At 32.7% G+C, this 16,348-nt stretch overlaps 1 protein-coding gene across 1 annotated transcript; it reads right to left on the reverse strand.

Annotated features, from left to right (window-relative positions):
- Positions 1–4,691: 4,691 nt before the first annotated feature.
- Positions 4,692–7,558, reverse strand: nAChRbeta1 (nicotinic acetylcholine receptor beta1). Its single transcript, XM_035873280.2, has 5 exons — positions 7,115–7,558; positions 6,876–7,012; positions 6,541–6,695; positions 5,300–6,347; positions 4,692–5,197 (listed from the first exon to the last, which is right to left on the reverse strand). The coding sequence occupies exons 1-5, from the start codon at positions 7,170–7,172 to the stop codon at positions 5,033–5,035; spliced, it is 1,563 nt and encodes a 520-aa protein (XP_035729173.1). The 5' UTR covers positions 7,173–7,558; the 3' UTR covers positions 4,692–5,032.
- Positions 7,559–16,348: the final 8,790 nt, after the last annotated feature.

The following is a 16,348-nucleotide window of genomic DNA, read 5'->3' on the forward strand; positions in this document are numbered from 1 at the left end:
GCTTATCGATTAATTATTCCACATCACAATTTTCTTCCACGTTTCTGCTCACTTTCATTTGCTTTCTGTGTACTTTCCGTGCGATTAAAATAATCGATAATAATAATAATCCAATTAGCGTTGAGCTCGATCCGTTCATCTGCAGCGCGACCAAGAAAAAGATCGGAATATCTTCTTGTCAGCCTCGAATTACGCTTTGCTCGCAATATAAAATTCCGTGTCAGTCCTCTTCTTTCTAGGATAACCGCGATCGAGAAAGGTTCTGGTCTTGATGCAGAAACGTGTATACAAAGAAAGCGAGATAAAAATTTGCGTAATTAAAAGAAAAACAAACGAATGGACGAACGAACGAACGAACGAACGAACGAACGAACGAACGAACGAACGAACGAACGAACGAACGAACGAACGAACGAACGAACGAACGAAGGAACGAACGAACGATCGAACGAACGAACGAACGAACGAACGAACGAACGAACGAACGAACGAACGAACGAATAAACACGTCACAGCCATAAATTGAATTTAAAACGATTTTTACAAAAGGGAGTTATTTGTAAACGAAAAGCGGTATTTAAAAAGATAAAAGAACAAAAAGAAAAAAGAAAAAAAGAAGATAAAACGAAAAACGAAGCAGACAAGTTGTAATCATTTTTTCAACAGGCAATTCTCGTTCCTTTCGTTTTTTGATCTATCACGCTAGCTCACTATGTGCAAAATGCAGAAACTCCGTTATCCAGCAAAACGAAATCTGATCTATCGAAGGAAAGATATATATAATAAGTTATGTAAAGCTGAACGTCTCAGAGACGAAAGAATAAAAGGGGAAAGGTAAAGAGAAATAGAAGAAAAGGCAAAAAAAGGAGAAACGATAATGAGAGAATAATCGCTAAATTTAATGAAAACTGGAATGATTAAACGTGTATCATTAAACATAATCTATACATATTTAAACTATTGAATGCTAAAGGTCATATTCGTATAAACCAAAAAAATTAATAATCAATTAACTGAATATTAAAGCTAGCCTGTAATCAATAGAGACGTAGTTAATACTTTGACAGTAATTATAGGGGCGATTCAAGGTAGATTTGTTAGAAGTTAGGGTCAACTTTATCGAAATCACTTTCTCTCTAAACTAAAAAAAAGAAAAAGAAAAAAAAAAGAAAAAACCTAATTATCTTAAATTAACCTATGAATTTTAAATGAAAGAAGTGCTGAGAAAAATATACACACTCTTACACACATTTTACACACATACACACACATAAACACACGAAGACACGTGACTATTAAAGAGACCGATTATATATTGACACAATCTATCTCTTCTAATACCTAATAACATTATTTCCCTATATACTTTAAAGAAAAAGATCGTCTTCTATATTGTCCACCGTTACTCAGTCGTCGATGAGTTTACAATGATGCCACAAGTGTAATCATTTAATAAAAAATGAGCGTATCTCGAGAATTCTAGAGGAGGAAGAACGCCAAATAGTTAGTTCAACTGAACGAGAAAAAAAGGAAAAGAAAACAAAAATACGAATGACTATTAACTACTACTACTACTATTACTACTACTAATACTATTACTACTACTACTACCACTACTACTATTACTACCATCACTACTTTTTTCCCGTTTGGACCCTGGTGGGATGATGCGATTGAACTGACTCACCCCGATCTCACTTGACTTTTAATTATGCCTCGACAATAGCCTAGTCTAACAATAGTAAATTCATATTGAAGGTGACAAACAAGATTAATGAAAAACATTTGTTATATTTCTATGCTGGGCTCTTTTTCGAGGCAGAAAAAAAACGTTGATCAATATGAGAATCCCTGTTAACTGGTGAGCACATAATCGCCGCATTGTAATATTATTACCATTATTACGTTATTATGAAATTGTTGAAATAAATGAAATGAAAATAAACGTCTTCCATTTCCTTCTTTTTTATTTTCTTTCGCGTATACACGTGACGCCTGTCCCAACGTAATAATCGCGATGGGCTAAAAAAAAAAGAAAAAATCAAATAATACTTACTTACATCACTTAATGGGTACGCCTGCGAAACGATATAAAAAAGATTATAATAAAAATAATAATGATATAAAATAAATTTTAAGAAATAAATAAAACTTGTAAAAATCCAAGATTTACTACGAGATATCTACGTAAAAGAATAAAATTCGATTAAATTGATGCGACTTTATTTTCTCGTAAAAAGAACTATCCATGCTGGTTCCTTAATCGAATAACATCTTTATTAACTAACAAATTAATTTTATGTACGGGCATAATATACATCATGCATAATAAAGTACAAATCTTCGGCTTAACAGTTTTCCCGCTTACATATAACGTAAATTAATATACATTCGATAATACGATCATCTTTTTCTCTATTAGATAAAAGAAATTCAGTTTTGCGCAGGTATAAGTCTGGTTCGTCTTATTACAAACAGAACACACCTTCATACTTTGCCTTTCATTTTATTATTTACCTAACAACAAACACGTTTAAACCACTAGGAATTGTGCCAGTGTTCGTCGAACTTTCAATAATATTAACATATTTAATTTAACCGAATGAGATACTCTCTTTGATAATAACATATATCATATATGTCATATATCATATATCATATATATTATATATTAACAGGATAACATTTTATCGTTATCCTACTGCCACATTTTTTTTTTATACTCACACATCGTCGGCAAAAACTGGTCTCGATTGGTTTATAAAAAACGCATTATGAATGCACATAGAGTAAAATCAAAAAATAAATCAAAAATCGGCAGGTAGCACAAACCCTAGTCAGCTTATATATCTGATGTCTACATCCTAATTATTGTATTTCTTTGAGGAAGACGCATGGCACACTATCCAAGAGGAGTCGACGCTCTAACGATTAATTATTTTCAAGCAAGCTCTTTTCGGATCCTATACGATATAGGTAAGGTAAACATGATTTTACTCGAGACATCGAAATACTTATAAAAAAAAAGAGCTTTACAAGCTATTCGATCGTTAGAGTGTCGACGCGATACACGCTAATTGTAGGTAGGGAAGATTTTCAATAACTTCCGAAGATTTTTAAACGACTTCAATCCGTAGTACGATATATATATATATATATATATATATATGAATTATTTCATCTGAAATAATCACATGCCGAAAAATTATTTCATTATAGCTCTGATTGATCGACAATAGAAACGGAATGGCATTTACAATGGAATTACGAGGATGGCTCGTTAATGGTTGATAAGCATAAAATTAACGATCACAATCGCTAATAATTATCGTTTCTGCGAATCAAACGAAGCACTCTCTATATATTTACAAACGGTTTTACTTATTTCTCATCTCTTCTTTTCCTATATCGATAACGATGGGATAAATCTCGAGGCACCAGAGAGGCAATAACGTATCCGATAAAATTAACGACTTGAACATTTCTTTTTCTTCTTCTTCTTCTCCTTTTTCATTCATTCATTCATTCTTCTTCTTCTTCTTCTTTATTTTCTTCTTTTTTCATTTTTATTTATTTCTTTCTTTCTTTACGAGGGACGAACATTCTATTAGAGAAAACATGACCGTTTAACAATTTTCTGTACAATATGGATGCAATTATTACGGTTTATATGTACGACTAGTAGATGCCTGTACGAATACGTACGATATTCTAACAACGAATGAAAGTACGCAGGGCCGTGACATTGTGCTTCTAATGTGTGCGTTTATAAAGCTATTTAGTATGATCTGTCTCGATTAGCACAGAATCCCATTATCGACGAATAATACAATCGATCTCTTCATGTCCACCATTTATTTTTTTTTCTATTTCTATCAATAAATCACTGAACATTAATACTTCCAAAACATTCGTCTTTCTTGGTTCGTCTCTTTGACAAAAGTTATGTTTCATTTTGTTCAGATACTATTTCATCATTACGATATACGTTTGAGTCGAAATTAATTAAATAGCGTTTTATAGTTTCGCTCGTTCTTTCTTATAATGATGAAATCGACGCAATAAAATTCAAGCGCAAATTATTTAGACATGTTTGGTTCAACGACAGAGAAAGTATATCATTTTATCGTTAGATATTATATATTATACTCTTATTGTAATATATATATTCAAAATTATATTTTGACGACGAGCCACCAATGCATTTTTGTTTCGTGGTGTACTCTTAATGACGAAAACAGACGCAATCGAGAAAGACAAGATAAACATTAACAAATGCTGTTTGTTTTTACTTCTGATTCGATTCCTCAAGTTCGCGGGACAAAACGTGTGATAGATCAGTAGCGTTTAGGGAAGACGATAACGGTAGAGGCAACTACGATAGCTCTAACGATATTTTTCTATTCTCGTTGAAAATTGTCTTTCTTTGTGATCAACATTCTGTATTTTCGCTCTCAATCCATGATCAACGAATATTTAAGAAATTATTAATGGATTTTTGCTTAAACTTTTAGAAACGTTAAAAAAAAGAAGAAAGAAAAACAGATTCTTAAGCCTCTATCACATATATCTTTGTATTACCGTTAAAATAATCAACATAAAGAAATGAAGCGATCGTATGATTAAAAAATCGCCGTATATATATATATATATATATATATATATATATATATATATATATACCTATAAATAATGCCATTTTGTTTAATAAGACTTCTTAGGGCATTCGCAAAGAAAAATGCAAGAAAGCGCTCTCGATTAAATTTCTTGGACCTCCTTACAAACAATACGAATGTTCGTTTTGTAGTTTCAACGTAACGGTAACATCGCGAGTTCGTATGCCATCGTTCATACGAGAATTAGGCGAACACCCGTTAAATAATTATTTTGCATTTTCGCATACGTTCCAGAAATATTTGATGGAATATCTTAGCGAACGAATACGCATTTGATAGTAAAAAAGAATTTTCTTCGTCGTTGATGACCGTCGAAACTTGGCGAAGAATAATATACGATAGAATGAATAAAGCGATTATTTGCCGCGATAAATCTCTATGATATGATCCTGGTCCACATACTCGAAAATATGGGGTGCATCCATTAGGATCCCTATAGTACCAGCTGTGGTGACTATGAAGAAGGTGTAAAGCTGTAATCGATCGATCACCATCGCAACGTATTTCCAATCTTCCCTTGTCTAAAAAAAAGAAAGAAAGAAAAAAGGAATGAAGAAAAATGAAAGGTTTGAATAAAGAACATAATCTATCATAATTGTAGAAGAAAAGAATAATCGGCTCACCTGTATATACAGATCTTCGTTTCTAAGATGCTCAGCAATGAATTCAACTGCCTCAGTAGCTTTGCTTGCTTCAGGACTTAGAAGAACAGAATCCGAACTTTCGGATCCCCTTCTATCGCCAAGAGCTTCACCGGCACCTGCTGCGCTCGAGCCACTGGTCGTATGATGAACCTTACGATTGATCTTACAATTTGGATGATGCAAATCGGATAACTCCATTACTTCCATCTTACTCTTTGCTAAAGAGGATGGCAGATGTTTTGGCAATTCCGTAGGACTACCGGAATAAGTCGAAGCTGGCAGAGTTACGCTTGGATTCTCCATCATCCATCTGAGACGCGTCTTCTTTGGTCGTCGCATCAAAAGAAACTTTGGTAGATACTTCAGAAAGACTTTTCGTATCATTTGCGGCATCCTGTGAGTACGTGGCCCACGGAAATTCCAATTTATAATGATCACGGTTACCAGGATACTAACGGTATTCATGATGAAAGTAAAGAGAAGATACTTGGCTATCAGCGGTAATACGAGAGACGTAGGTGGTAGAATTTTGCTAACCAGCAAAAGAAACACAACTAATGATAGGAGAATACTTATACCGAGTGTCACCTTTTCACCAGCTTCCGCGGGTAAATAAAAGACCAAGACGCAAAGGAAGGAAATCAGAACTGTAGGCAAGATCAAATTCACCGTATAAAAAAGCGTCTTTCGTCGTATTATGATGTAGAACGTGATATCTGTTTCGGTTGGTAACTCGCCCTGGTAGGTATTCAAGTAAGCTGGTACACTGATTATATCCCAGGTACCACTTTTCCAGTAATCTGAGAGATCGACAAAGCTTTTGTCGTTGTAAAGGGCTAAGGATACCTGATCGCCATTGAATGTCCATGAACCAAACTTCATAATACATGTTTGTTGATCAAACGGAAAGTAGGTGACGTCAATCGTGCAAGAACTTTGGTAGATCGCTGGTGGTACCCAAAGTACTTCGCCATTCGGATAGATCAAAACGTTACTTTTGTAACGTACCTCGTAATTACCATCGGCACTGAAATAACATAAATACACAATTTGTCAGAATACACATACACACACGCGCGCGCGCACGTGTGCGTATGTATGTGTATATATACACATTTATTAATAATATACATGTGTAGGTTTAGCAATTTTCATGGTGAAGGTTAATCCGAAAAGAAGCTTTCTAAAGCCTTTCTAAACATATTTATAGTAGGACTTACTTGTTGAACAATACTATATCCGGCTTCCATACTTTATCGGGCGGTAACCTGAGTACTCCAATGCCACCATAATCCGCTTCATCCCATTGCAATTGATAATCCATCCATACGAATCTCAACCATACGTTCGATTTCATGATCTGATTTTTCTCATTCTGAAAATATTTCATTGTGCCGTTAGCCAAATGTTTCATCCAAAAACGTTTCAATGCTTACCAGTTTTGATCCTTTAAAGAAAAGAAAGTCCTTTAACGAGCGAAAGAGGAAAGAGAAAAAGAAAGAAAAGGAAAGGAAAGAAAATCGTCTTTCGATTTTGAAAAAATAATCAAACCCACCACGTTGATAAGCTGAACGAAGGCGAGTCCAAATTTGACGTGCACCTTCTCTGTCATATTTTGCACCGGTCTGATCAATTTGTTGTAGCCTCTAAAGAGATCTCGCACCAACCTCTCCTCATCTTCGGAGCAGAGACCTACGAAATGGTTTGACTCGTTTATGTGGAATAATCGTTAAAAAAATTTTATAAAAATATAAGACTTTCATTCGAATATCGACATTGGATTTCGCCGCTTACCGATGCAGAGTATCGACGATATAAGAATGAATCGTGCAAAGCTCAAAAAAATATACATTTTTGGAAGGCGTTGTCGAGGTCCCACCCGTATACTCGTGCGCTCGATGTCAGACCGGGCTGCAGATCAATATGAGAGCGCAGACGCTAGTCAATAAGTGCATTTCCTTTCTTGCCGTCTCTGTCGACATTCAAGCATCTCGAAAAAATCTCGTTCGAATGATCATTGAATTTCTACCAATAAGATCTTCACGAACTTGACAATACGGGGGAGATGATAATCGTGGTGGTGGTAATGTTGGTGGTAAGAGAGGAAGAAATATCGGAAAAGGTTGAACTAGAAATAAATTAATAAAAAGAAGTAAAATAAAAAAGGAAAGAGAAAGAAGAATAAGAATAAGAAGAAAAGAGAAAAGAAAAGGAAAAGAGAAAGATGCGTTGATCGCGTATAACGCACTCATCAAAAGACTCGCGTGCAGAAGAGAGATAAACGTTCGTAGCTTGGACTGGCCTCTCCCTACGACTCGCACCCCACCGTAGTAATCGTAGGGTGCAAGGGTGGTAACCTCTGACATGGATGCAAGAGATCTCGCTAGCTAGCGCGCCGATACGTCCTTCTGCCGGAGCTGTTTTATCGAGGGATTCTGGACAAGTTTTATAAGCGTTGGTAGTATCTTTCTAGACCGGCGACTCTCTCTCTCTCTCTCTCTCTCTAAATATATATATATATATATATATATATATTTAAATTATTTATTAAATATAGATATTATTTCTATATTATTTCCACTTAATCAGTTAACTGTCTACTTTTTCCAATAAACTATGGTAACTATTTATTTAATTATTTTCAATCGATTAAAGGCCAATTATTTCCTTCTGTTCTTTCGAACCATATAAGAACGATATTTCGAGGAAATATATTTTGAAACGAGTGTAGAAACAAACCTTATTTTTTGATTATGAACTAGAAGGTTTAAGAGAAAGTGGAAAAGTTCTTTCTATTAAATTTCGAAGGAGGTAATTAATCGCATCGAAGGTAATTCTTGTTTTTCAATGATTTCTTCAAGATAGTTTCAACGTAAACTTTATTAGAGAACCGAGTCGTTAAGTAACGGATATAACTTTCCTTGGACAAGTTATTTGATCGTACGAGTGTCCCTGAAACTTCACCTTTTGGCGGGGTCCACCCTTCCGACTAATTACCGTGAAATTTCCTACGTTCCATGTTTCGTGTAGACCTTTAACCTATGCAGTTTGAAACTTGCTTACACACTGGAGGCTGCAACAAACTTGTAATTATGAGTTATTTCGAAACGCTTCCTCTAACTTCACTGTAACGTATCTGTGCTGACTATGCCGTGACTGCATAACGATATATATATATATATATGTGTACATATTACTACAAATACGTATCTATAGCGATACTTCGATATCAATTATTTTCTCCTAACCGCCGATATCATATCCTTTGTATGGCTAACTTTGACGAACGTCATTTTTACGAACGATCGGACACTTAAATTAAATCAGGATTTTTAATTAATTTACTATCGTCGTGATGCGAACGAATGTCATCGTTAAAAATTTGTACGATGTATCAAATGTCGTCCAATATTTTGATAAATTGCCAATTTTTTTTTTTTGTTACATCGGTTTTTTCTTGTTTTCTTTTTTTTTTATATGAATCGACATATTCTTTTATTAATATATTGTTATAATTCATAAGAAAAAAAATGAGTGCGTCGGTATAAATTTGTTAAGCCTCAAATTCATCACGCTAATTATCGGTTGATGTTTTTATGAAGAGATTTTCCGTCCTAATGCATTCAAATCTTAAGCCATCTACAGCCATTTGAAATTTGTAGGTTTTCATTTGACGTCAAGGAAAAAGGGCAAATTTAAATGATCTATCTGGGTAAGAAAAAATCCGTAAAAAAAAGGAAAACTATAATAGAACTGTGACGATTGGAGTCACGTTAAAAAAATATCGAACTAAACATTTACTTTCGATCGAAGTCGTACTTACGACTTAAAACTGTTATCGTTCATGGGATCCATAGAGTTTTCCCTAAATTGAATTTTAAATTTACCGTGATTTACATTTCTATTAGCTCGTTACTCATGCATTACTTTTTTATCGGAATACGAGCACCAGCTAACCGATTGTGCGACGCCTTTGGCAGTCTTCGATTGAATTTTCGTATGAACAATGGATATTATCGAAAGCGAGTCCTTCAGTATTTGAGCGTGCCATTGTTTCACCAAAATCTCGCGCTCTCTTCGAGAATCGTATTATTAAGAGAAGAGTACCGTGTCATTGAAAGATCAAATTTTATAGTTTGATTGTGAGACGGAAAGTACCATTACTTGCTTTGAAACATATTTAACGCATTGAATGAACATTCTTCAATAATTGTACTTAACCTTCATCAGGATAGAATAATTTTATAACATCAATGAACAAAACTTCAGAGAGTTTAGCTCTCAATGATTGAAATTAATAATTTTCGAATATTTTACATTTCTACTTTAATTTTTTCAGTTTATTTAATAACATTAATGTAAATAATAGACTACTTATTATTACATTTATTAGATTTGATTATTTTTTTGAATGCACGAAATTAATATTCTCATTGCATTGATAATAAGTTTTATTGTCTTATCATAGTCAATTATAATAATCATTTTTGATTTTTTTTTATTTCAAAGTTTTAAACTCGGGATATAAAACGGATCTTTTTTTTTCTTTAATACATTATAACTACCAGTTTTCACAGATATGCAAAATATAAATTGGCAGAGAATTATTTTTTTCTTACGTTATGAAATAACAAGTGCCTGAGAGCCTCTTCCATTCAGACAGAAGTATAATCATTTCGTTATGTTTTTATTACAAAATCATGACGATTAAAATTATACTCGTACATGAAAAGTAATAAAATAATGAAACAAGTTTTGTACTGTGTAACAACCAAAATTATGTCAAACAATCAATTTGCGGTACGCAACCACAAAGCTATAATGCGGCATATGCGTCGCTGAACAGCATGGCACGGCATACGCGTGCATTATTGTTTAATCAAAACGACAATGACAGGATGCCGGTAACAACGAGAAAACCTATGTATTCCGTGTAAATGTAAGTTCATATTTTTAATTTAAAAAAGCGGATATACATATAGTGAGATTAAAAGAGAAAAAGAGAAAGAAAGAGTCATTTACATAACGTTTCGAAACCACTGTGTGATTCGCTAATTGTTTCTCACTTGTTTGAACCATCATTATCTTTCTATTTAACTATATTCCGTATTATTCACCAAACTTTATTAAGAACTAACGATAAATACGTATATCTCGATTGGCGAAGTAACACGGGAATAATACATAAAACGTAAAACTGGTGGGCATTTAAAATAAATTATTTCAAAGGAATAGCATGTTGTTTTATATATAAACGATCGTATCAACGATTATGCTAATTACGATTTGATATATAATAATTGTGCAATTTTGACAAAATTGCAAAGATAATTGTTCATTTCTCGTAACCACATCAAACCAGGTCTCGAACAAAGTGAACTACTCGACAACTCGTTTTCGGCCTAGATAGCGTAATTTGAAATCTATAAAAAAATTAAAAATCGATTGTGATTTATTTCAGTCTTTAATTCGATACTCAATTTTGATCGAATGTTTATTAATAATAGAACGAGCGCATGCGCATCTAGAAAGTCAGATATATATATATATATATATATATATATATATATATATATATGTACATAGATATATACATAGTATATACAGGTGTGTTCGTATTTGTGTGTACATGCGTTTGTACGAGCAATGTAGTTTCGCTTATCTCCTTCCACAGTTCCCATTTGGCTTCGTTACAAGATGCTTGTGTATAAGCCCTGTCAAGAAAGTTTGCTGACCGAGACATTTTCGCGACTGCTTACAGTTTCATAATTATTTATTTCGTTAATTTTTATATCCTCTAAATATGGTTTCTCTCAGTAATATTATTATAATAATATTTTAATATTAAAGAAACAATTTTTACAATAATTTATTTATTGTCAAAGTCATTGATAGAAGTAAGATCCTTATTAGTAACTAATTGTTGAAGGTTCAATTAAAGGGATAGTAATAACGAAAATGAAAGAGTAGCAATTAACCTATTTGTTAAATCATACACAATTGAAAAGAGACGACTTCTAACGTGACTTCATAATAATACATTTCAGAGCTTATTAGCTACTATATTATTAGCCAATATATTTCCAACTATACAATTGTATAGTGTACTCTTTGAAAGTCCAATCACTCTTTAATCAGTTTGCATTCATGGCATTTACTGACAATTTGAATTTGAATTCGTAAAATATACGAATATATAGATATATCGTTCGTTAAATTAAAGCGCTTATACGAAGATCATTAATGTTTGTTCATGAAAATATTTGTCCAAGCTTTCTCTTTAATTCTTCGAATTTATTTTTATTTTAAAAATATTTCTGAACAATTTCTCTATTATTTTCGTTAAATATTTAAATCCGCGCCATTGTTAACAACATGAGCGTAATATACGAATTAGGACTTAATAAAAAAAAAAAAGGAAGAAAAATTAGAAAAAAGAATTAAAAAAGAAAAAAAAATTATTCGTCGATCGAAATAACGATCGATTAACGAGAATTCTCATTAGTTTCAAACGAGAACCTTGGTATCCGAGTTTTCTGGTTGTCGAGTAAGTACTTCTTCGGATGACGGCTAGCAGAATACATAGCATTGAACCGACGACTAATCGTTAAAGTTGTCAACTTGAAACTTTGTCTAATCCGAACAGTGCATTTGAACGTTCTAAGCATCAAACCGAACTCCATTCTCACACTACTTAGTCATTAAAACGTCAATGACGAGAAAGAGAACTTTGTAAGGGAAACTTGAGTTTGCTTTGACTCACTATCAATTTCAAACCTTTTTCCAGGAACCGACCGTTATAAATTAAAAGATTATTCGAAAGAAGTACTTACAAAAAAAAAAGAAGAAAAATAGACAGCAGATAGTTCTTGCGTCATCCGAAATACAAATAAACCGACGTTTCTGGATAATCTGGCCAGTATATCGTTGCATCACATCCTGTTAACGAAGTTAAACGTCACACGTCATACTATCTGGAAATACTTTCTTTTTTTTTATGAAAACCTCTACGAGGTCCAAGAAATACATAGGGTTTATTTTGTCTCGTTTAAAACAGTTGACATGCGAACATCGTGAATACAAAAGATAAAATTAGAACAAATGTAAATAAGTACTTATATATATTACACACACACACACAAATACACACACACACACACACACACACACATATATATATATATATATATTTATGAGACATAGTTGTCATTATTTCTTTAATATTAACGATTAATTAAAATATTATCATCGTTGGTTGTTCAAGATGGAAGAAAATTTTAACTTATCACATTAGATGATATGGTTAAACATGAAGAAAAAGTAACAGAATCTTTTAATGAGTTGGATCGACGATGGAAAAAGAGAATGTATATAATGGCAGGAAGTAAGAAGGATAGGATGGGTATGTATAGAGCGTAACGTGTGAAGTTGCGTTTAGTATGAAAATAAATCACACTTATAAAAGCGTTAGATTTAAGAGAACGGCGATTTTAGTTGGTGTTTTTCAGAGAAGCTGGCCATCAAGCAACGGTAGTACTTTGAAGATTTACCGGCTGCAATAAAGAACGGTGAGTAAGGTCGAACTCCGGAACAGTTTCGAGAGCTTACATCGCTGATTTTTAGCTTGAAAGATTCGAGAGAGAGGTAGAAGCAACGGATATCTGATATCCACTTGTTATAACATACGACCGATAGCAAAGATATCTTTAAAGTTAAGGTCCATCGTAATGTATATTTCGATTACGCCGATTTTTTTATCCATTTAGATATATGAAACTACTATCAGGCTCGATTAATCGTAAAATTTTTATCTTTTGGAAAATATTAAAATATTGATAAATGTATTTTCCATAGTTCACTTTCTAATGGATAAGTATTGTACGTATATATGTAGATATTTTCATTTCTATTTACAATTATCCAACCATTTTGCTAATCCACGTAGGAATACATTGTTTTATATCTTTATTATGGATAATTATTCATTGTTCTTAAATAATACAGTACTTTTTCTAATTGCACTTTATCCTTATTTTGATCTTTAATTGATGGATTTAAAAGATACCTTTGTTATTATAAGTTATTATTATCTATACGAAGCACACCAAGTCGTTTAGATAGCAAAACATCTTTCTTTTTTTTTCTTTATTTTTTTCCCCTCTTGTAAGGAAAAAATATTAAGCTACGTGAACATGCGATGAGAGAAAATTGCACGGATGTTTTCTTCGTAGTTTTAGTGGCATTAAAAAAGGAGTTGAGTATTAAAGTAAGTATATAAAGAGCTTCTTTTCTTACTACCATTGTTCCTTATGCTCTTGTGCACTTGTATCTAAGCAATTTAGAAAAGACAAATACATGGAACATACTATCGCTCGAAAGGGTTACGAAAAGGACTCGTCGACGTTTCACCGATAATGAAATTCCTTGGAGTAGAAAAACATGGATCGTAAATATTGTTGGTCGAAATAGAAAACGAAAGAGAGGAAGAGAGAGAAAGATAAAGAGAGAGGGAGAGATAGATAGATAGAGAGAGAGAGAGAGAGAGAGAGAGAGAGAGAGAGAGAAATAATTAGAGCGAAGAATCACTGGAGGCTTTCATGTGTGAAAAATTTATCGGAGAAAAGGTAGTATTAATTTGTAAAAATACTATGTGTAACAAGTAAATTTAAAAGAAACCTATCGAAGCTTTTTTAAATTTCCTTTATTTTATATTGTTCTAATCTAGGTGATTCTTTTTTTACCGTCTCCTTTTTTATCTTGCTGAAATGATTTAGAAAACTTTGAACAATTTTCAGCCATAGACGAACGTACACGAGTTTGTTGTACGAAAGTGTCACGTCGTTTGTAGTTGATGTAACTTTAACCGCATGTTCCAAAAATTTTGGAAGTGAGAAACTTTTAAAAAGTTAATTATGTGTCCTTCTCTACCTTCTGCTATACGCAGGCGTCGTTTTACCTTCCTCATGTTTCATGAAAATGTTCCGTTTGAAAATCGGGGAACCAAGTAGATAGAGTATAAAAATGTTCAAGAAAGAAACAAATCAAAACTTAGCAACGGAAACAATATATATTATATTTTTAAAAAAGAAAAACTAAACGATTCTTTACATCATATCTATATAGCTTGTATAATACAAATTCATACAGGATTTATGTATGTAAAGCTATGAATGAAAAAAAAGCTTTTATATTTAATAGAAAATTCCATAAAATTGGATAAATTTGTAAAGAGGAAATTTTCGCGGAACTGTATATTTATATATTTACCAAGATATATTTACAATCAAAGAAAAAACCTAGTTTCTCATATATAAGAAAAAGGTTAACGATATATTATTTATTATTGTTACGAATAAACAATGTCATCCGAGACAAGACAAAGTTTAATCTCTCGGGTTGAAAGATTTCTCTCGTCTATCGTTGGTGATTTCATCCAGTCCGAAAATCCCGTGGCATAATATGTCTCGTCTCTCCATTATCCAAAACCTTCCATCCAACCGGATCACCTCGTTCGGCTTTAATTCGTCGTCTTAGGCGACGCAAGTCCTGGATAAGGGGCTGACGATATCGATTCGAGAGAGAAGATGGAGAAAACGAGAATGATGGGACGAAAAAGGCGTCAGTGTGCCGCATCACTATCGATGCTTATACGACGAGCCGGATATCGAACGGAATTTCCCTTCTTCGATCTTTGTTAGAGTCGTTCGATCAACTATGCCTGTCGCGTCTTCTTCCAACGATGTTCGTGCATATAAAGTACTTTCGATTGATTTTCGACGTATATATATATATATATATATATATATATATATATATATATATTTATAATATATACGTATATTTAAATTATGATAATAGTCATGCAGTTGGAATATTATATATTATTATATTATTCTTTATACAGCAGTTATTTATATTTTGATTCATATCAAAGTTAAATAGTTTATGCCGAATTCGATAAATATGAAATTCTAGAGAATAATTATAAGATAACATAGATGATGCGCTTCACGAGATGGCATTCAATGAAGAAATGCAAAGTAAAGAAAATAGCGAATTCATTTTTTATTGAAAAATCATTTTAGATTTATATTTTGAAAGAATTTAATTAAATAACATGAAATCTAAATATAAAAACTTTAGAATGTAAAGGATGAAAGGAATAAAAAAAAAATCATTAAAATTTTTCATAAAATATTAATATCACGCTCTGTTACAAAAAAAAAAAAATTCTTGATAATCTACATTTTTATGCGTTACGTGTCGTTTAATTAGTAAGTTCAAACGTGTGACAACAATTATCGAAAACGTTATTTCACATTCCACAAAAGCGATTTAAATCAGTACATAAAAACGCATGTCTTTCACATTTCGGATCTGTCGAGAAAGATAAGAGAATGTATTAGAATAACATGCGTTCGTGCGTGCACGACTATGAAGTCACGCGAAGAGTATAGCGTTCGTTCATTCAAGCACGTTTACGCATCCTCATCATTTACCATCTGCTTGTTGAAGATACCGCTATGCACTTTTACGTGTCACTAGGGAAATTAATTGTTTCGATTATTTTTAGATTCATTAAATTGAGAATGTATATAGTTTGCTCTTCGTTAAATTTATTCAGATTTAATTTAATATATTTTTTAAACGACTGTTTGTTTTCTAAATATTTTTTGATTATCCCTCCTTTCTTTTTATTTGTTTATTTGACATTTTTTAAAAAATCTACGAATAAGTAAGACGCCAATTGGATATTGTAATTGTATTTAATTACAAATTGTACGTTTATTTATCTATTTCTTTTTTTTTTAATTCTGAAACGTTTTGGGTACTATTAAATTAGATCTTTATCGTAAAACTGAGCGTTATTAAAATTCATAATATCTTACTTTATAAAAGACGTCGTTTGATTGCGCAGCGCTCCCCACTGTGGCATCGATTTTCACGATGGAGGGATAAGGAAATTTTATTACCGCATTGTCTAAACGTTGGAAGGGATTGTGCACGCATGCGTACTTGAGTGGAAAT

The sequence above is a fragment of the Vespa mandarinia genome, chromosome 10 (genome assembly GCF_050613455.1).
Source record: "Vespa mandarinia isolate Hongniang chromosome 10, ASM5061345v1, whole genome shotgun sequence".
NCBI classification, from domain to species: Eukaryota; Metazoa; Arthropoda; class Insecta; order Hymenoptera; family Vespidae; genus Vespa; species Vespa mandarinia.

Bases quoted from the DNA above. Each gene is read 5' to 3' on its own strand.
- nAChRbeta1 (XM_035873280.2), bottom strand. From the start codon at position 7,172: ATGTATATTTTTTTGAGCTTTGCACGATTCATTCTTATATCGTCGATA. The intron at 6,696-6,875 runs GTGGGTTTGATT...AAATATTTTCAG, and splicing joins TCGTTCAGCTTATCAACGTG to AATGAGAAAAATCAGATCAT. The intron at 5,198-5,299 runs GTGAGCCGATTA...TCTTTTTTTTAG, and splicing joins ACGAAGATCTGTATATACAG to ACAAGGGAAGATTGGAAATA.